The 22860-nt window shown below is 36.7% G+C and overlaps 1 protein-coding gene across 1 annotated transcript in view; it reads left to right on the forward strand.

Annotated features, from left to right (window-relative positions):
• Nucleotides 1-22860, forward strand: part of Phldb2 (pleckstrin homology like domain family B member 2) — a 95356-nt gene that overhangs the window by 36398 nt on the left and 36098 nt on the right. Inside the window, exons 4-6 of the mRNA XM_077795339.1 lie at nt 5722-5865; nt 6924-7061; nt 18904-19032. Of these exons, the coding sequence (XP_077651465.1) occupies nt 5722-5865; nt 6924-7061; nt 18904-19032 (411 nt within the window). The remainder of the gene's footprint in view (nt 1-5721; nt 5866-6923; nt 7062-18903; nt 19033-22860) is intronic.

Consider the following 22860-nt stretch of genomic DNA (forward strand, 5'->3'; position numbering starts at 1 on the left):
TGAGTGGTTATCCCATTGACTTTATGGGATTTTTGTTTGTATGTTTGTTTTGCTTTGCATGTAAGAGTTTAACATTTATTTGTAATGATAATTATTACTTAGTTTTCTGATTGTAGTTGGTTTAAAAATGTCTTATCAATTTTAGGATTTCCTAAATTGGGTTCAAAGGCAATCGTTAGTATTATTATTATTAGTAGTAGTAGTAGTAGTAGTAGTAGTAGTGGTAGTAATGGAAGTATTTTTGCACAATTTAAAAATTTCCCCATTCTTTTCTAAAAAGGAATTGAAGGAGCTTACAATAAAAGATATATATTTTATTAAACTAAAATTAGAACACCAAAATAAAAGGAAAAACAGTGCCATAATTATAAGGTAAATTTATTTATTTAAGAATAAATAGGATTAATTAGTTAACTTAAGTAATCTTACCATTAAGTCCCACTCTGAATTCTTGGTGATTATGACCACAGAACAATAACAACGGAAAAGGACACATCGGGAATTTTTGTTATAAGGAAAGGGTGCACATTGATTCTTTGAGAGAAACATCATGGTGTTAAATTCTGATAGCAGTTTATCACATAGTCATATTCAGAGGAGTTGGTGTGTTTGGTTTATTGTTTCTGTCATTTCAGGGATTTTTGTCTGTTTTTTTTTTTTTTTTTTTCGTAACCTCCATCTCCTTATTGAAGTAATCTTTTGCTTCCTGTACTTACTTATGTAGCTCTTATCTAAATGACCTTTTACTGCCTGTATTTGCTCTCTTATATCATCCTTTAATTCACAGAACATTTTAATTATGTACATCTTGAACTCCTTCTCTGTCATTTCTTCTGCTGTGCTGGCCATGGATTCTAATAATGTAGTATCTTGATTTGTTTGGGGCACTTTCTTCCCTGTTTTTTTCATGTTGTTGTGTGTCTTTCCTTCTAGCACTGCAGATCCGCGGTGTTACCTTTTTTTACACTTTAGGTTATAGTGCCCCTGCAAGATTCCAATACCTCTCCTTTGAGGGGAAGAACAATGTTAATGATCCTAATATACAACCTTAAACCAAATGGTTGCTATTAAGGCGTTCACAGTTTGTCACAATATACAGAAGTGGTGAGTTCAATTGATTTCTACAATATAACAGTAGGTTTGCAAAAGGATTTACAATTTCTGATGGTGGACAAAGAACCGGGAGTGAGGTATAGGATAAGATGTTGAGGGGGTAGGAGGTGAGGATATAGAGTTATTAGATCTTAGGACATATGAAAAAGAAATCTGAAGAAGACAGTAGCAGGGGAAGAGAGAGGAAGTGATCTTGGGGAGACAAGTAAGTGGGAAGACAATAGAGTATATAAAACACACATAAATATTTAAAAAAATTTAAAAATGTAAAAACAGGAGATAAAAGAATATACAATACAACTGTAATATACTATTCAGACATCCCCATCCTCAGTATCCTAATTCATGCACAGCACTTGGTTTCACAAATGTTGGGGATGTGAGGGCAGGAGAATAGAGAGGGATAAAAAAGAAAAAAAAGTCCTGAAGAAGAAACAAGGATTGTTTTGGTTCAATATCGGAATCTTTCCTGCTTCCTTTCTCCTCCAATAGGTGGTGTTTTCTGTTATTTGCTGGTATCTCCACCCTCAGGATGTTGTAGGTTACCAGGGTGGAAGGGTTGGTCTTGGGTGCAGGGCACCTGGAAGTGGGGTATGGCACCAGTTGGTCCCAGATAAAAAGACTGCACCCCAAGCATCTCCTTTGGGGCCCGCTCATGTGATGTGGGTGCTTGGTCTTATCTCCTTATATCGCCTGTAGACCTCACAGTTCCTAGTCTCTAATTTAGTCTCTAAACTGTATTTCACTCACCCTCTTTCTTTCTACTTCCTAAATGAAAGACCTTTCTCCCAGGAGGTCTTGTGGGTTGTGCTCAGGGGTCTGCAAATCTGTCTCGGAGAAATGTTTTGTTTTGCGCAGTCACTACACCAGGTTAACAGCTTCCAGGGGGAGGGGTGAGTTGGGGACTATGGATACCTGTGCAGCCAGTGTTCCAAGCTGGGAGTTACCACAACTGAAGATGGCAATGAAGGTGTCCCAAGATGGAGACATCTGCTTTCAGCCATGCAGTGTCAGGTCGGGGGGTTGGGAGGTGCGGGCTGTGGCATTGGGTGTTCAAAGGGGCAGTGCAGCCTCTGAGGGTGTTGATGGGGCTCTCCTGGTCCTGCCTGGGCTCCACACTGGGTCTGTGGGGCTCTGGAGTTTGTATGTTTGTTCTTCATTTTTGTTTGACTTCAGCAAGACTTATCTTGGATGTTCCTGGTCAGAAGTCCTTATCTGCCTGCCAAGTCCTCCTATCACATACATTAGGACTCTGGACCATTAAATCCAGTTGGACTTCAATCCCTTCTTTGAATGACTGTATTTACCTTACTAATTCTGAGTTGAGAGAAATCCTGAATAGGGCATCTATCTTTATTGCTAGAAAGTTAAAACTGTTAGAAAGTTAGGATGGGGAGAAGGATGGAACATGGAAGAATCAAAAGTTGTCAGTTGTTCAGGCTAAGTGTTTGACCCAGTTGAAAAATGTGATCTGTTGTCGTCAGCCATTGGGCTTCCTTAGAAATCTGTGACTGACTTTTCATCTTAAATTTTTCTACATCTCTCCCTTGATGGACATCTGCTCTATTTTGTTAAAAACATTGAGCTGTGTGCTCTCTTGGAAATTGCTTTTGGGAGACAGGTTTCCTTCTGGAGAAGGCTTTGACAAGAAAGCTGTTGATGTGTAAACAGGCAGATCCTGACAGATGTTTTTAATTTCTCAAATATACTCCTGTGGAATAGGAGACCTCTGAAGCTTAGAGCAGCATCCATTGTTACAAGAGACATAAGTCCTGCTTCCTTTAAGATAGGAAACTTCAGGGGCACCTCAGGTTACCCTGCAGCAGCTTATAATGCAAGTGAGAGGCTGATAGGTCTAAAGGAAAGAGTTTTCACTTACTACTTTTCAGAGACAGGGAGGCACATATTAACTCAAGAAAAAAGACAAAAGACTCAAAACAAATGAAAAACCCTGACCATTTGTTTTGGATATTCTTCTTCTGGTAATCTTTTCACTGGATTATTTGCTTAACGAAGTATATAATATTCATGATAATCAATTCAGGAATAAATGTGGAAGGGAGGAATATGAAAGCCACTCTAAATTTATTTAACTAAATGAAGGTTTTAACATTATTAATGAAGCCTGAGATTCAGCATTCTGGAACTTATTTTACCCAACACTTACTTATGCACAGGAGTTGGAAATATGCTACGTTTAAAGGGCCATTGTGAACCTGCCAACCACCACCTGAACCAAAAGCTGAATGGAGTAGCTCCCGCCTCCTCTTTCTGACCAGTTGTTCCATCTATGGTGGAAAGTTCTGCACCCCCAACTCCTTTGGTTGCAAGAGGGTTCTAACAAGATATCTGCCCCAAAAAGGGACAAGTGGAAAGTATCTTGTCCCTACTATCTCTCACCTTTCTCTGTGTGGATTAGATTACCTCAGAGATGGCATATTTGAGGATGCATATGTATGTGTAATGTGCTTATTAAAAATGTCACTATATCAGTGTTTTCTATCCATTACTATAAAAAAATCCCAAAGAAGTTAAAATGAACTTACATTTACATTTTCACTTTTTTTTTTTTTTGTCACCATAAAAGAAACAATTCATTGGCTGCTGCACCTTGGCTCTCTATAGGGTTTCTTTATTTGATTAATTAATAAGATTATAATGTTTTCACCTCATTCTATCACAAACATTCTGTCTTAGAATGCCTTTTGATTTTCCTTCTTATACACAGCCAAAAAAAAAAATCTCACAGATATTTCCTAGATGCCATGTATTTCTATAAATAGCTTTTATTGTTTTAGAAACTTCAATTTTCTAAAAATTTTTTAGTTATGTGCAAATACCCATCATGGCTGCTCTTTATTATCTTTATCCCTTTATCCCCCTACTTACTTATAAAGTTTATCCTTTGCAGATTGTTCAGTTGTTTTGTCTTTTCTTAATGCTTTGCTTCCACCACTGAGAGAGATATTTTTAAACCGCCTTGGAAGTGGAAACCTAATATGTAATGTTGACCCAACAGGATGTTAGCCTTCCTGAGCTTTCCTGCTGGGATGTCTGTCAGTGATTCTGGAATGCCATTCACTGTGGCAGGCATTCCTCACAGCCTGAAATAAGCGCCCAAGTATTAAGACAATGAGCTCCATTGTTTGTGATAAAAAGGTCAGCAGTTGTTTTATTTGATAAAATATTGGACTTGAGTGACAATTAAACCCAGCAAAATGTCAAAGCTTGGAAAAACCGGGTTCCCTTGTTCTAACCACCCTGAGATATTGTATGCTCTATTATTTAATCTCCTTAAGTAGCTACAAAGTAAAGAAAAAAGAATATGAGTAAAGAACACATTAAATACGACATGATGGAATGTTTTCTTAAAGTTATCAGGATTGATAAATAAGTTAAATAAACCTAGTGAGGTATAAGTAAATTTCAACAGTTATTTTGGTTTATCTGAATATTCTTTTTAAGGATTAGGGAGTAATTAGTCTTCAATAATTAATTGGGTCGATGTTTTCAATCTTTAATTGTAAAATTGCCTAATTACTGACTTATTCATTCAAAATATTCTTTCTTTTTCAAAGAAGGATAAGAATTAAATACATGGTATGTCAATACTGGCATGTCCGAAAGACACCACCAGGTGATACCCAAGATTGTTAACCTGAAATTCTAGGAAGAAGAGGCTCTTTTAATTTTACTACGTTTCTCTTCTCAAACAATAGGCGGTCATATTTGAGCTGTGTGTTATGATCCACAATATTCCTTTCTTCTTTGAGTTTTTGCCATTAACTTTTTTCAAGACTATATGTATGCCCTCTTTCACTTAATTTGTTGGTTGGGTTTCTCATTCCTTGCCAAGGAACTCAGTATTTTATGAAATAAATGAATGTGTCCTATTTTCAGTCATAAAACCCATTGTATCCAGATAGTGTCTTAAACATTATCTACAAGAAGTTCTGTAGAACAAAGACAGCAAATAGTGCCATAACAAAAAGTGAAACATTAGCTGGCAACATTGAATGTGAAGTTCTAATCATTTGGGGAATTGCCAAAATGATGTGCCCTTGTTTTCCTACCTTGCACTGAAAAAGAAATTAAAAAAGCATGAATTCTCATTTGCAGATAACCCTAGCAGTGACATCACAGTTTGGATAGAAATTCAAGAGGCTTCCATAGGAGATGAGAGAAAACATTGAGCTTGCAATGGAGGTGGACAGCATGCTTGAGAGGTCCCAGAGGAAGATGTCTACAGTCCTGTCTTAGTTCTAGTTCTCTGTTGTGCCAAATTTTCTCTGTAACATTGCAGAAACCATTTCAATCTGTCTATACCACAGCTTCCTTATCTTTTTAACCACTTAGTTATTTTAGCTTTAAAATAATATGGATTTGTGCATTGAGGTTGGTTTATTCGAGCTTATCTGAGGACACAGCTGCTGAGGATAGCATACCTCTATGGGAAAATGTATAAGAGTTCAGATTAAACTGTTCCAGGGATGCTTTGAGTATCTGCATGGTCATGGAGGTTGTGAGACAATAGATCTACAGCTGGCTTGTTAGTCAAATCAGGAAATTATAGTGTGAGAAACCCATTTCTGTGTTGATTAATTTCAGACCCCAGAAGGGATAAGCGAAGAACAGAGGACTCAGGAGTTAGCCACAATGGAAGATGCCAGAATCACAATTCTGAACAACCTTGAAGAACTTGAACAAAAAATCAAAGATATAAATGACCAGATGGATGAATCCTCCAGAGAGGTATAAACCATGAGCTCACCCTCTCCTTTTTCCCTTGTAGCTTAAAAACATTTCTGCTCACTAAGACACAGTTCTCAGAGGCCAAATACATAGAGGTCGACACAAGCAGGCATCTGTTCAATGGGTACCATGTGTAGAGCAAAAGTGCCCTACATTCCTTTATTTTCTTTCTGTTTTTTTTTCTTAATCAGATAAGAAAAAAACATTAAGCCATCTTTAATGAGCTTTAAACCAACTTTCTCTTAACTAGTATTATGTGTGTCTGATCACAGAATCTGTTATCTGAAGTACCCTATATTTAGGTATTCAGCTTCAAATCTAAGCAACATTTTTCTGAGCATATTACTATGAGTTATATATCACACTATCACAACAGGGCAGTTCCACACATGAATTAGACATAAACCCAGCTTTCTAGAGATTTGTGAAACAGGGAGCAGATAGCACATATTCTGTAACTCTAATAGAAGATAGTGGCAATTTTATGTTTCTGTCATGGAGTGAGAGCACATAATTATTCCTGGTGAGGATCTGCATGTCTGCACTTACAGATGATGTCAATAGCCCCAGAGAGGAGTAAGGGGACTGCTCACCTGTCATCTTGTGCATAGACCCTGGAAGCCCCTCCTGCCAGCATTGTTAGGAATGCAGAGCCCAAGTGCTGGGCTGGAGTAACTTTCACTCCTTGTGCCCTAAGGACAAAGACAAGGCTGTTCTCAATGTGGTTTGTGACAAGGCTATTTCCAATGTGGATTGTGCTTGAATCTAAGTAAATAGCAAAATATCTCTGAAAAGTAAGCAGAAAGGGGGTTGTACTAGAAAAGTTAAGTGACAGGATGGCTAGATTTCTTAGCAAATACACTCTGGGCTCTCTAATTTTCTTATATAGAAAATCCTGAGTCTCACATGGGCTCTTTGGAGTGCTCTCTGTGTCCTACAATCTGGTTGATATGGTAGTATTTTTTGACATCATTATCTATTAAACTGTGCCAATGCAGTGGGCAGTTGAGAATATTCCTGAAGGTGAAATGTTTCTGAGTTTTGTTTTATGTCCTTAGTTGGATATGGAATGTGCTCTTTTGGATGGAGAGCAGAAATCCGAAACAACTGAACTTATGAAGGAGAAGGAGATTTTGGATCATCTAAACCGGAAAATAGCAGAACTGGAAAAGAACATTGTTGGTGAAAAGACCAAGGTAAAAGAAAATTATATTTGAATGCAATTCTTATGGTTAAAGCTGTGAATTTAAATGCTAAATGGAATTACCATATTCTTGGATTTGTGTGTCATGTTCCTGGAGATAACAGCACCATAGAAAAGTTCTAGATCTCATATTGTCACAATACTGTCAGGTACTGGGCAGGTGAGGCAGAGAAAGCAGAGCCCATATGAATGATTTGCAACCTGATATTTCGTGGCAGCTCATTCTATTTGAGGTGAGTTGCTTTTTACTTTTCCATCAGCTTTTCTGTTTCATTTTTAGAAGAATTTTTTTCCTTTTTTTTAAAGTATAATGAGCTTTTTTTTTTTTTTCTTAATCACTGTTGCCCTGTAAGGTAGGCTTTGGCATATTCAAATAAGGTTGCCTCTTTTTTTTTATTTTCCTTTCTATTAAAAAGATAAATGGGAGCCATTCATGTTACCTGTCTTGCCTTGCTATTGTCTCCAATGCAAGTGCACTGCTCTTTGAAAAATATGTTGAAGTTTTCAGGGGGTTCTCACACACTGCCAAGTGAAAATTGTCTATGAGACACAGTGACACTTAGCTTGGATGAGGTCTTATGTATATATTTTGGGCCACAAACCTGTATGTTAGCTGATATCTACTAGGGGAAATATGGAAAATTACCTGCAGATTTTAGAATTCTAGATGTTAGTTTGTCTGTTTCAATTTTTCCTTCCCTCTGAGAATATTATAAATTTCTTTCATTATGATTTAGCTACAGCTAACTAAACCTGATATTAAAAATAAAATTTTGATTTTAGAAAATAAAAAGCAAATGAGCTCTAGCACGTTTTTTCTTACCCATCATGTTCTCTACTAAGCTGAGAAAAAGTAAAATGTTCCTATTTGAGTAAATACTAATGGTCATGTGTGGAAAGAATTTCTGCTGAATGTGACTTCCTTTTTAGGCTCTTATGTGTTTGAGCCTATAAATAAGGGCATTTGATCTTGGTGCCAAAGAATGAGCTCAAAATGATATTGTCAGAAATGGAAGTTGCATTAAAAACTACACATGAATTTTTGGGTTGCCTACGTGTCAAAATTAAACTGCACAGCTTCACATTAAACTTTGTGGGGTTGGCTTTAGCTCAAGAGGTTACTTCCTCATGCTGGACTTCCAATCCATCATATTAAACTTCATGTGTGCTCTTTCTCCCTCCAGCCTTTGAAATAGTAAAAAATCTATTTGAGTAGTCAGTATGTTTTTCTTTAGAAGCTCACAGCAAGTCAAAGGATTGGTTTTCTAAATCTGCAGTGCAGTGGGATTCATTTAATAGCTTATGTTTTTCAGACTCTGCATTGATATAGTCAGAAACATTTTGTGAGGGGTGGATTATTAGGGATTGAACTCAGGGGCACTCAACCACTGACCCACATCCCCAGCCCTATTTTGTATTTTGTTTAGAGACAGGGTCTCACTGAGTTGCTTAGTGACTTGCTCTTGCTAAGGCTGGCTTTGAACTCACAATCCTCCTGCCTCAGCCTCCCAAGTTACTGGGATTACAGGCATGTGCCAATGTGCCCAGCAATACAGCTAGAAACTTTTGATGGAGGCATCAGATGTCTTGTTTGGGCATTTATTAGTTTACAACAGTATTGCTTAATTCAAGGAGTATTTACTAATACAGTAGCATTAGTAAATTAGCTATACTATAGCATTATATCAATACTATAGTGTTATAGCATTAGTATTCATACTGTGGCATTAATACCATATATTAGTGAATACTACTTAAGTAATGCTGCTGTAAAGTATTACTGTTTATGTCATGTTAAAAAGTTTGTGGGACATAGGAATGAGGTATTGCGCTCCCTGCGAATCCTCTGCCTTGCGCATCTAGTTATTTGACTCTGTATAGCTCACTAATGGCACAGCCTACAAATTCTATTTGTCCATCATGAGTATCAATTCTGCAAAAAAGTGACGCAAGTTGAGTCAATGCTAAATCTCACTTCCTGAGGAAATTGCCATGTTTTCCAGACCCAAGGTAGAGAAGAACTCCAGGAACATAAGCAGAAACAGGCGAAGAAGCCACCCCCATTCCTTCTGTTTTGTTTTGGTGGCTTGACAGAAGCTATGCAAGGAAAGAGGACTGCAGGGGCCTAAAGTATAGTACCCGCTCATGCAGCTGTTGGGGGATTAGATGGTCTCAGCAGGTGGAATTATTATTGTCTGTCATCACATAGTGTGAAAAATGGTAGAAACTGGCTTTGGGTAAGGGGCTCCAGAAAGTGATGAGGGGAGTGGAAACAAAGGCTGGGCTAGATGATGTTACACTGTTCTTGAAAAACAGTCTTAAATAGAGACTCAGCACTGCTTGGCAGCATGGTTATGATTCTCACATAAGCTTGTTCTGCCATTTTATGACATAGCTATTTTGTACCTTCACTTTCTTCAAATCTCTGGCCCATTTTCCTCCCACTGGCTTAGAAATGATCTCACCACCTGCTTCAGTGAGAAATTGGAAGCATCCAGTCTTCTCACTACCAAGGAAGGTGCTCTCCTCTCATCAAAGATCAGTCCTTATGGATGTACTAGGAGTGCCATCCCATCCCACTTTCTCAAGCCTTCAATCAGTCCTTCTGTACAAACCCCGTGAGTTTGTTGCACTCTGATGTTGTCATGCCACCAGTATCATTTAAAAAATTATGGTCATTTAAAAATGAGCTACTATCCTATAATATGAAAATAAATTTCTACCTTATCTCTCCCCTTTTTGCTATAGATAAACTTTTCAAACAATTTTATGGGTACACTATCTCTCTTCTCCTTCATTTCCAAATTAACCTTTCTTTTCATTGCAGTTGGCTTAAACCTCCACTAATCCAATAGTTTTCTCATTTTAAGACTACGGAAGGCCTCAGTGCTTCCCAGGCGACAGGTTGCTTTTCAGTTCTCTTGTGATCATACTCCTGAGCAGCATTCACTAGAGGGACAGCTCCTATAATCTGCTTTCTCCCTCCTCCTCATCTTTGCTCTGTGCATCACCCTCTTATGGTTTTCCTTCTATTACTCTTCTCTCTCTGATCATACACATGTCTGTAGCTCATGATGCTTTTCTGAACTTCTGACTCATCCTGCAGTCCCCTGACATCTCTACTCAAGACACCGCACAGTTATTTCCCATTGAACGCATCCATAGCTAAAGTCTGATCTTGACTTTCTGCTTGCCTTCCCACAACAACCTGCCCCAAACTGGTCATGGTCCAGTTTTCTCAGTCTAGGAAATTGCATCTCTGCCCTCCGATGGGTTCAAACAGAAATCTAGAAATTGATCTTGACACTTCTTTTCTCCATCACATACAGCTGATTACCAAAGTACATCTCAATTACTTCAGTGTTTCCACATGTCCACTAACTGCATTCTTTCCTAAATCATTGAGGTCTCTTTAGTCCTTTTGCAATGTTTCCCTTCCAATCTATTTGCAGCAAATGAATCATAGTGATTTAAAAAAAAAATGGAGAAGAAGAAAGAAAGAAAACAAATTAGAGAATAGAAATCTTTCAGTATAACACTCTGGATTGTGCCCCATTGTACCCTATGTAAATCTAAATTCCCAGCTGTAATCTGTCACTAGTCTTTCTGTCACCACCTTTCCCATACTTCATACCATCCTTGCCTTGGCCTTCTTTTTATTTGTTCTAAGATCCATCCTCGATCCCATCCCATCACCCTTGGTCCTTCACACTGTTTCTCCTGCCTGGGATTTCCTTCTCCACACTCCATGGTTTCATTGTCTCTGCTTTCAGGGCTAAGGTTCCCTGTCCGTTTTTTAGAAAAGCTTTTCCAGATCTTTCTAGTTGAGATTATATTCTCACGGCTGTTCTTTTCAGACCTTTTACTTTTCATATTTTATAATTTACATTTGTTTTGAGAGTACTGAATATTTGTTTTCCCCTCTAGCCTGTGAAATAGAAGAAGGCATTGTGATCCACTGTTTATCCATCCTGTAGTAGGTGCCAAAATACTGCCTAGTACGCTTTGGGAATATTGTCCTTGGATTCTCCTGCTAACGGCTGGGCCAGGCTGGGCATTGCAGAAACACAGAGCCAAACACCTGCCAAAGAGCTATGTGTGGCCAAGTTTCAGGACAGCTGCTGTGAGCTGCCCAAGTGCACATGCCAGGGGCCCTGTAATCACATTGCCAGTCAAGCCAGTGCGTAAGACAGAAGGAGGAAGTGGCCTTTGCCCTTTGGATCACGTTTCCCTTTCCATACACCTGTTGCTGTGGTCAGATATAAACTGTGGAATGAGAAGAGCAAAACCTGAAAAGATATCCCTGCTGGGCAAGTTCCAGTTTAAATGTTGATAGTACATCCTGTCATCTTGTCCCTAGTTTTTTGTAGACAAGGCCCGTAGTCTCAGAACTTAAATCTTAGTGTAAAATTATTGGCAGTGTTTCCTTGGTTCTTGACAATGGTCTTTAATGTTATTTCTTTTCGTGGATTTGGAACTAATGTTTTATTTCACATATTTGGTAAAAATTAATACATATTATATGTGATTACCATTCATTATGTCACATAAAATACAAACCATAGACATAATTATATATACAACATCAAATATAGACAAGGTATTTTATTATATATTTATTGAACATTTTACCAGAGGTTCTGTGGGCTGGCCTTTTGCTGTCACAAGCATGACTAAGCCTGTTTCCATGTGACTTCAAGTTAAATGCCCCCTGTGTGCTGTATTCTCAGGTAGTAGCCATATCTCCAGTATAAACATGAATAAATCCTGAACAAATATGAGTGTCTGATTTGAGCATAAACTCAGAGGGGATGTTTATTTAGTGAAGCACTAAGTGAAGAGACCATCAAGTGAAAGGAGAGGAGAATGTTACCACTGGCCTAGTTTTCTGTTTTAGTTTAATGGTTTGTTGACAGAGTTAGGGAAGCTACCAGCTCATGAAGCCCAGTTCCGGCAAAGTTTTCCCTTCACTGCCACTCCCCACTCTACGGGCAAAGCCCAATTTTAGTACCTTCTGAGAAAGTACAGACATGTACCTCTATTTATATAGGTTTTCTTTCATAAGACAGGTTGTCTGTTTCTGACTACATTAAAAATTCAAAACTAAAAATAGTTTTTCAGTTTCTGCTAGGTTTGGATTATCTGTTTCATCTATGCTCCTTTAGCACATAAAAATCAAAAGTCAATTGTGCCAAAATCAAATAAAATGCTTAAAGAAAGGTTCTGCTTCTATCCTCTTACTGAAGTCTTTCCATTACCCAGATGTTAATCATAAAGTTTGAACCATCCTTTTGTAAATATTTTATGTCTTCATGTGGATATCTTGTGATATTTCATAGTCACTCTGGCCTGCACGCTTGTTTAGCTACCCAGAATTAACTGTGAACTGAAGGTTAGATTATTCTCCATATGATATATTCCTAAGTGAAGTCTGAAATTTTTGACTTCCTAGTTTTTCTACATAAGCATATATTACTAAGTAGTTAAACCGTATTCTCCATGACTATCTTGCCCAAGTACCTGTTACTTCCTCCTCCCGCTTCCTTCAGAGCCAGGGGAAGGCAGTGAGCCTGGCCCACATTCCTCAACCAGTGTTCGTGCCTCCCAAGTGCAAAGCATTTGCCAAGGACCCAGCCCTTCCCGTGCCTCTTTCTTACATTTCAAAGTTAGCTCCCTGGCTAGAGGAAGTGGAACTATATCGTGGGATTTGGGGATTAAATCAAGAGGATTCCAGATGGAGGTTATTTTTTCTGATGGTTGCTTATTTCATAAGTCTCCAGTGTTCTGATTTGCCATTTTTTTTCTACAGTAAACATTTATCAATTGTGTAATTAAAATGTCAAAGCCAAAGGAAAAAATATCCTCAGAAATAGATAGAAGGATGTACCTCTTTAAGGAAAAACAATGGATTCCCAATTTGTTGACATGGGTCCATATCTTTCCTTTGTAGTTCCAAAACCTGAAAAGATTTTGGAGAAAAAGTGTCTTGTAAAACTGACTTTCATAAGTGTAGCTACAGAAATAGTAATATGTTTTATTAAAGGGTATTGCCCCAGACCTCATTGGAAATACCATTTAATATGTGCAATATGAACAATGCTATCTGCATAAAATTCAGAATATCCTGAAATTGAAAACACTTCTAAACCTTAAATCATGGTATATGCATATATACAAATCATCAAAATCAATACATTAAACATAAATTTTTTTATGCATCAACTATATTTCAATAAAGCTGTTTAAAATAGTTTCAGCAATTTCATTCACAATAGCCTCAAAAACAAATAAAAAACCCTAGGAATAAATCTAACCAAGGAGGTAAAAGCCGTCTACAATGAAAACTAAAGAACATTGAAGAAGGCACTAGAAGATGGAAGGACCTCCCATATTCATAGATAAGCAGAATTAATACTGTTAAAGTGACCACACTGCCAAAAGCAAAATAGAGATTCAATGCAATCCCCATCAAAATACCAATGACATTCTTCACAGAATTAGAAGTTCTTCACAGAATTTAGGGAAATGTGAATAAAACCTACACTGAGATTTCATCTCACACCAATCAGAATGACATTCATCAAGAATACAAACAATAATAAATGCTGGTAAGGATGTGGAGAATAAGTGATATTTTACACTGTTGATGGGACTGTAAAAGTACAACCACTATGGAAATCAGTATGGTGGTCCCTTAAAAGATTAGGCCGGGAACCATTATATGACCAAGCTATACCACTCCTCAGTATTTTTTTTTTTTAAGAGAGAGTGAGAGAGGAGAGAGAGAGAGAGAGAGAGAGAGAGAATTTTTTTAATATTTATTTTTTAGTTCTCGGCGGACACAACATCTTTGTTGGTATGTGGTGCTGAGGATCGAACCCGGGTCGCACGCATGCGAGACGAGCGCGCTACCGCTTGAGCCACATCCCCAGCCCCCACTCCTCAGTATTAATCCTAAAGAATTAAAGCCAGCATGAGAGAAAAAGGGAAAATACTGGTGAAAGATATTGGCCAAATTATATTGCTATATTGTGTACATTATGAATGAGTAACAATAAATCCCACCATTATGTACAATTATAATTTACCAATTTTAAAAATTGTGGGAAAAAAGTTTTAGGGCTATGATTGTATCTCAGTGGTACAGCATCTGCCTAGTATGTGTGAGGCTCTGAGTTTGATCCCCAGCACTGCAAAAACGGGAAAAAAATCAAATTAGTACTTACAGATCTAAAATAGATGACTCATCTTTGACGCTATGGGGATGTCTGCCTTCCATAAGTTTTAATAACTTAAAGAAAAGGGATTATTAGGATATGGAGAGGACTTTGGATTGACTTTCCCTAAAAATAATGACTTAGGGACTACAAATTTTAACACATTGCTGCATCTGTTCCCAACCTAAGTCAGAGTTTCATGAACAGGAAGCACAGTTATGTTTCAATTTTAGATAAACAGAAAATAAGATTTTTTTATATGTATGTCCCAGACAATATTTGGAACATATTTACATTAAAAGATCATTTCTTATTCATCTGAAATTCAAATTCAGTGAAAGGTGTCCTCTCTTTTACCTGGCAGTCCTTCAAGCTAATAAGTTAAGCCTCTTTTCAGGATAACCTTGAACCATCTGCTTAGTATTTCATGCTTAGATATGATAAAACGATTCTTATGTTGGTATTAAAGAATTTTGTGTGTGTGTATCATTGGAATTCACAGAGAGCCAGAAAGTTAAATTTTAGTTTCTTCCTTCAAGAATACTACTGAGAAGAGAGAAAACTTATTTATTGTCTTCTAACCCAAAGATCTGGCAAAATAAATAATCCTATGATGAGCCTTGGACATTTATTCATTCGAGATTATTGGCAATTCTTGGATATAAGTTCAAATTATTTAGGTTAAACTTATAACCACTCCTAATTATTACATCAGGCAGGCACTCTGCATCTGAACTTGAAATCTATCATCTCTTGATTTACTAGCTGCATTTAATTTGAATGTAAAACAATTTACAGTTGGAATACTACTTGCAATAAAGGGCTTTTATCCTATGAAGAAATGGCACTAGGCACTAAGAACAATTTTTGATGGATCTTGAATTAATGTCTTGTGTCAACATTAAAAAAATCAAGTCATAATTGCTGTGTCACTCACATAATCTCTGGTGGCTGTCAGTAGTTCTCAACCTGGCTACCTGGTGTTAAACTTGGAAAGATTTTTAGAATGCTTGTGACAGTCTTTATGCTCCATATTTGTGACCCAATCAATACAGGTGCCTGGAACATTGTATATGTAAAACCTCAGGTTATTCTAGTGTGCAGTCAGGGTTGGGAATCACAAATCTAATAGAACTGTGCAATATAAGGAGAATGCTAAAATTTCCTCCTTTCTCTGCCTCTGTTCTTCTTTTAATCTTTGTTGAATAAATGAACAGACATATCACTATGAAAGCAAGCACAGTGAGCCATCTGTTTGCTTGGATTCTGCATTCACCAGTTCAACTAATCAAGGATCAAAAATATTTTTAAAAAATCCATACTGAGCATGTATACACTTTTCATTATTCCCTAAACAAGGCAGGATAATAGCAATTTATATAGCATTTACATTGTATTAGGTGTTATAAGCAATTTAGAGATGGTTTAAGGTATGTAGAAAGATTTATATATAGGTTATATGCAAATTTTATGACACTTTATATAAAGAACTTGAGCCTTCACAGATTTTGGTATCCTTGGGAATCCCAGAAATTAAAATTCCTTAAAGACACTTAGGGACAACTGTATATAACGATTTTACATACTGGTTTATACTTTAATTTATCTCTGAGAAATTTATCATTGGCCATGTATAGCTATAGAACTTTAGGAACATTAGTCTTAAATATACAAAATAGGCAGAATCTCACAATAAGTTTGTGATCCAGCTGGACTTGCCAGTACATCAGGAAGACAAGGCAAGGCAAAAAAAGAAGCAGCTTGTCTTTAGGGAAGTCCCTTTCTATTCCTGTTTTGTTAATGTCCCCTTGTACATCTGTATTGTTCCACAGTACTCCAATTCCTTATACTTATATTTCTTCAACAAAGTGAAATTTGTTAAGTCTACTAAAAATGCATTTAAATCCACCTATTTCCTGAACGTACACTTTTGAATCTTGAAAAAAAAAATGATGTTCTCTCCTACTTTGATGTTTGGAAAATTTCATCTATAGTTGTGTCTATAGTAGTTGGGATAGGTGAGTTTACCAGTTGTAATCTGGAGAAAGAGAATAACACTCAGTCTTCATATTTTATGTGTAAAAATCAAGAATCCCTAAACCATCCAATGCTATCTAGTTCATCCATGTATTTTACCTTCACTAGAGACAGTGATGTTTCTCCTCTAATTAAATGTTTGCCTCCAGCTAATTTTCCTTTGAAAACTTCCTGCATGATAAATAGAAGAGAGGAATATCAATTTCCTTCTGGCTGGAAGTTGTTCCACTTCTGGCTCTCACAGGGATAATCTCACCTCTGTGGTCCTCTGTGATTTATGACGCAGCCCACCTGCCACTAGTCCTTCTCGCATCCTTCCCCCTTTCACTTCCTTTGCCCTCACTTTGGCCCCACTGAGCTTTTGCTCTGAGACCAGGTGCTGGTCACAGCATTAGTGAAAAACCACAGAGAAGCTGCAGAAGGCCTCATGGTGCTTGCTTGCATAATTCTCTTAACTGCCCCCTTGTATGGGATTGCGAAACGCTTTGAGCGCCTCAGAAGGAAGGCACTGTGTAAACATGAGGTATTTTTTTTATTAGTTGTTTATTTGTGTTCATTATTAATGATAAAAAAAAATGAAAGCCTCAGAGTGCTACTTTGGTAATTTCTTCAAGGTTTGAGATCATGTTTTAGGGCAGTGGCTTTCCATAGTTCTAATACTGCATCAATGTTTTCTGTAAACAGAACTTTAGGGCTTTCCACCTGTGGTATTTAATTGTGATGATTATTTATTTTTAAATTTCCTGTTTAGAATTAAAATTGTGGCAAAATCTGATGATACCATATTTAGAAATCGGACTCTTTGGGGATAAAATTCTCTTGTTGTGTAAATCGGGCAATCTTTGGTCCATATATAGAGGAAATAATACATTTTCTTAGCCAGAAGTCAACAGGTATTCTGTATTGTTGGTTTTATTTAGAGGAAAACAATTCTGAAACCAAAGGCTAAATGATTACATTGAGGTACTACTATAATCAGTTTTCCTATGGATTAACTTTTTGGAATTCTTTTTTTCCCATTAACTGAACCCTTGAGTTCTCCAGCTCTTGCTCAATAGGTGTGCACACTGAACAAACTTCCCATTAAAAATTGGACAAACTTTCTTTGTAGAGGGTTTAAATTGTTGTAGAATCATTTTTTATTTATATATGAAGCAGAATTCTCAAGTTTATTATTTCTGGACTTAATTATTTGGGGAGAAAAACTGCAACTTAAATAAATATTCTTCAAATAATCTGGAAATTTTAAAATTAAGTAAAAAATGGAGGCTTAAGTGAGCTATTATAGGTATTGAGTGTCATACAGTTTTAGATTCATTGTCAAGAATCCAAATGTGTGCTAACAGGAAATCATGACTATTTGGATTAAGAAATCAGAGTAGGGATAATTTGATAGGGCTATTTTAGAACTTTATCCTTTAAAAATTTCTTCTGTGATATGTTCAGAAGCTAGTTTTCTTTCTACAAGTTTCTATAGAGGGAACATAAGGAAAGTAAGGTGGTCATCAAATCATCATAGTGCTGCATAAAATGCTTTACTTTGGGATGAAAGAGTTGCACATGGAGAGACTCATGCCTAAAATTTGCTTTAAAGTGTTCAGAGCATCACAAGTTGACAAGACTGGCACTAAAAGAATTGAAGTTTTATTTTTCCATTTAAGGGGTGGGCACCAAGTCAGGATAAGCATGGTGCTACAGTATGGACCTGATATATCCTGGAGTGTGTCTAGGGTCACTTTGGCATGTGTGGCTTGGCAGGGATTTAGTGTTACCTTCTTGTACTGCTCTTTTCTCTCCTGGTGCCTCTCCTTTATTTCACAGTTTGTGTTTTTCATGTTTTGTTTTTATGCCATTCATTTTAAGGAAGTCTATGTTTCCACAATGTCACAGTTGTGCTGTGTCCAAACTGCCTCCTAACCCTTCCCCTTGCTGTTTTGTCAGTGTTACATTTGTGCCAGCTCTCTCAAACCCTGAATTGGATGCTCTCCCTGAGATAAGATTTTTTCATTGCTTAAACTTCTAAAGCTTTTCAAATAGCTAGAACTATATCAGATGACCCCAGTATCAACTAGTGCACATAGTGAGACTTTGACTTGTGAACATATTTCTAGGACTTGCTTAGCAAATAAATACCTTGAGCAAATAGAACCATGGGATAGTACTTTGATGTAAATAAATGCCCACTTTTTCTTGTCTATTCCCTGACAAGTGATTTTTGCAAGGCTAGCTTCTGAATTTGGTTGGCATTTCTTTTGTACTTTTTTGGCCATGGACCAACATTCAATCGTAACTATTGCTTCCCTGCTTTTGTAACAGGGTGGCAGGAAGGAGGGAAGGAAGGAAGGGTGGGTCATTGTCAATACCCAATTAAATGGGCTGTTTTGAGAATGCACAATCTGGGTCCCCTTGTCTTAACTTCCACTTATATCCCTTTATTGAAATCACTAACAAGCTGTGTTTCTACATTCATAGAATATCTAGAGTTTGTGTATGTTTGTGTTATTCTTGGAAATGTTTGCTAACACCCTGCTTGGGGTATGAAGGTAATTTCTATTCTATTTTCTGATTTCTGAACTTCAGGAGAAGGTAAAGCTTGATGCTGAAAGGGAAAAACTAGAGAGGCTTCAGGAGCTTTACTCCGAGCAGAAGACCCAGCTGGACAATTGTCCTGAGTCCATGAGGGAACAGTTACAACAACAACTGAAGAGGGTCAGTAGCAAACAGGAATGCACCCATTGTTATTCTTTTTTCTTTTTTTCCCTCCTAATTAAGTTCCACTTACCTATGGCTTCCTACTTTACATAGGATAAATTCTTAGCTCTAGTCATTATATACTTTTAAAATAGGAATATGCATGCTAACAGTAAATATTATTCCATACTAATCAGTTAAAATATTCCCTATTAGAATCTTTCTTCTAATTTATAATGCAAAAGCATTTCTGGATTTGTTTTTTGTAACTAAAGAAAACTCATTCCTGATTTAGGACCGACATCAAAATTGCAGCGTTTAAATCAGCTAGCATCTCCCTTGCCCCTTCTGATGTATTGTACTATTTTTCCTTGATTTTTTTTTCCTTAGTGGATTTTATGTTCTCTCCCCAATTATTCTATTATGATCTGCCCTTCACCTCTTTCCATTGCTTTGCTTTTCTATTTCTTCCTGCTGATTAGTAACATGGAACTCATTAGCATGATTACAACAGTCAAACACCAAGAATCAAGACACAGGGCGTTAGGAATGTCCTCAGCATCTTCTTATACAAGCATCCTATTTTTCAAAATACTTATTACTATTTAAATTTTCTCAGGTTGAATAACCTGAACTATCACAGTCAGAGATGACTGACTGTGGTAGCTTCTACCACTGATATTGAGGTCTACTAATTCTGTTTTCCAGAATTTCTACTAATTCTCCTATCCTGAATGTTTGCAGTGTTTAACACAACCATGCTGTTTCTATTCTGCAAAGGAAGCTTCCTAGGTGGATAATTTTATAAACACGGACACAGCCACTTAGTATTTTACACTTGCTTGACAACTGAGTTGTTTCTTCTGAACAGCAGCCCAAACCAACTTTGATCCTGGAGCAGCTGTTATTAAAAGTCTCACTCCTCTAAAGGAGTCATGTAATAGTAATTTGTCCTAAGTGAGTAACAATTTATGATTTCATGAGTCAAAAAATGAGGCTAGTTCATTTGTTTTGTTTGTCCCTTCTTGTCAATAAGCCGAGTTAAAATGTCAGTTGACACACTTTTGAAAAAGTTCAAGATGACCTCTAGAACAAAAACACTGATACATCTGAGAATATAACTGGATAATGAAAAATCACAATTAAAACTATTGTATTGCAGAGGTTGAGAGCATCTTAGTAAAATATCCAATGTAGATAAGTTAAACATCAGCATTATAATTTTAACATTTATTTCTTTCAGTATTGAATCAAAGAAAGTTGTGACAATTGTGTCTTCTTCTTTACTCATTTTAGTCAGTAAAGATGAACTTGCTGTAAGAAGATAAAACTTGTTGTCTCTTGGTGTCACAATTCTCTGGAAATTTTGTGATAAAAACGATTGGAGAAGACTAGTATTTATAAAAGTATTTCAGTTGGTAATTGTTTTGTTTATCCCACTTAACAGAAGAGGTGGGAAACCTGAATCTTACATTTGTTTACTGTTTTTCAACTCCCTTATGGCTAATGATTTTACACAGTCATTGTAATTTTTCATTTAAGGTCAGCATTGTACTTTTATATTTTGTCCTTTCTTTCCTCTAGTTGCCCTTTTATTATTTGTATTCTTTATAAATGTTACTTCCAATAGAAGCTGATAGGTTCTATTAATAACCTGGACCCAGGTTATTAATTATCATGCATAATTACTGTATGCATGATCTAGATTTTGAAGAAGAACTTATAAATTTTCATGTGTTCTAAGAATTTTGACTGCAAAAGAGGAAAGGAAATAAAGCAGACAGTCTGTTCCATTAACTGAAAGCAAAGACTCTTTCCCTTTCCTCTCCAAGCATAGTGTAAAATTATTATCATAAAGACCCCTTTCCTTAGCAGAGATGACTGACTGTGGTAGCTTCTACCACTGATATTGAAGTCTACTAATTCTGTTTTCCAGGGATGATGACCAGCATAACTCTTCACCAGACCCTTGGCTTAACAGTAAAACCTTACTTATTTCATAAGAAGCCCATTTATATTAAGAACTTTCTGTGGTATCACACTTATTTCTCTTTAGACTTTGAATCTTCAGAATACCATTCATTACCAAGTTTTTCCAAAGGCATTTAAACCAGATGTCACGAAACTTAGTTGATTATGATTAACTTCATTAGGTGGCAAGTCTCATAGCATAAAAGTACATGAACAGAAGGAAAATCATTTTCTTAAACTTCATGTTCTCTTGAATACTTAAGCTGTCATGATGAAATGATCTTGTGCATGCAACATTTTGGACTTAGAACTGGGTTTTGTACCTCTGAATCATTGCTTTAGAGTCAAAATATGGTTTTCAGTTGTTGTTGACTTCATAGCCTATGACTGGCATGCAGTCAGTATGGGCTCACCAATCCCGGGATACTGGCAGTGTGGAAAAGAAAGCTGATGTTAAAAGTGACTCTGTCATTTGCCAGGATAGGGCCTGCTGTAAAAAGGAGGTGACAGATACATGGAAGGGGCAATGTTCCTCTACTTTTGATATTTCTCGACTGAATTGTTGATTTTGGTCTCCTGATTTTGTTTTTAAACTCTACCCAGTGATCTCCACAATTAGGAAAAACACTTAACCCTATCACTGGCTTTAAAATCAATTTATCCTTCAGTCTTAGAAAAGCCATTCAACCTCTATAGGCTTAGTATCTCGGTATAAGAAAGAGGAGGTTGAACTATTGTCTTTTTCATATTTTAAAAGCATGTAAAATATTTGACTTTTAAGCAGAAGATGGAGAAAGGTTAACAAAATGAGCCCCATTTATGTTTGCTTCCAGAGTTGGCCTTAAGCCACCATGGGGTTGTTTCTACAATTACTCCTGGCCATACCACATCTGTTCTCTTCTTTTTCCTCCATTAGGCAAAGAGAACACAAAGATCTTGTATATACACTTCTGTTACATAAATTATCCAAAAAAAAAGTTGCTGGAAAAAATTTTTTTAAAAAAGGAATTGCACAGAATTTTCTTTATTGCGGTTGTTTTAGTTCCTTTTATGCTGGCCCCCAGAGCTTGCCAGTCAATAGAGATTTATAATGTCCTTTCAGTGACTAAAGTTTATACTTAAAATTTTCATTCAACTGTTCAAGTACTTTGAGCTTCCTGTATATATTATTCTGTCTCAGTTAAACTAGTCCTGGCCCCAAATTCCATTCTTTGAATTCTTATTCTTATCTAAAATCTTTTAAAAGTTTTTATTCCCCTCCCAAATAGTTTTTCTTTCAAAGTCAAAGTTTATAGACACATGTTTGAATGGTTTAGATGGCTTGGTTAGATGATTACATCACAGAGTCCAAGTGCTGAGCTTGGCCTAATTTCCAGCTTTCCAGCCTAGTGTGCTATAATTTTTATGCAATGGTTTAAATATTTACTACAGATAAATTAGTGAGTCTGTGGCCCTCATGCTAACCAGTTGTGGAATAGGTGAAGGCCTAGCATAGAGTACGTGTGTATATTGTGAGCCATATGCCCACTTCTGATGAAGATTATTTATAAACCAAAAAAGTGTTTAAATTTTTATCTCAGTACTCTTTAACCACAAACTAAGCTTAAATGAAAGACGTGAAAACTTGAGTGAGTATGCCTATATAAGAAAATATATAAGCTGGTCCACTATTTCAAGACTGTTGGATATTTTGTTACAACATGTAACGCTTGAGTTGTCTGTTATTTTTTTAGTTTCCTTCATTAATTCATTCATTTAGAAGTTATAAACTTGAAATGTCTGATAAACAGCAAATGTCAACCAAAAACTTCAAATCAAGACCACATTCTTTTTGGCCAAATAAAATGTAAAGAAGTGTAAGAAATGCTGAATATA

The sequence above is a fragment of the Urocitellus parryii genome, chromosome 2, assembly GCF_045843805.1.
Source record: "Urocitellus parryii isolate mUroPar1 chromosome 2, mUroPar1.hap1, whole genome shotgun sequence".
Classification (NCBI taxonomy): domain Eukaryota; kingdom Metazoa; phylum Chordata; class Mammalia; order Rodentia; family Sciuridae; genus Urocitellus; species Urocitellus parryii.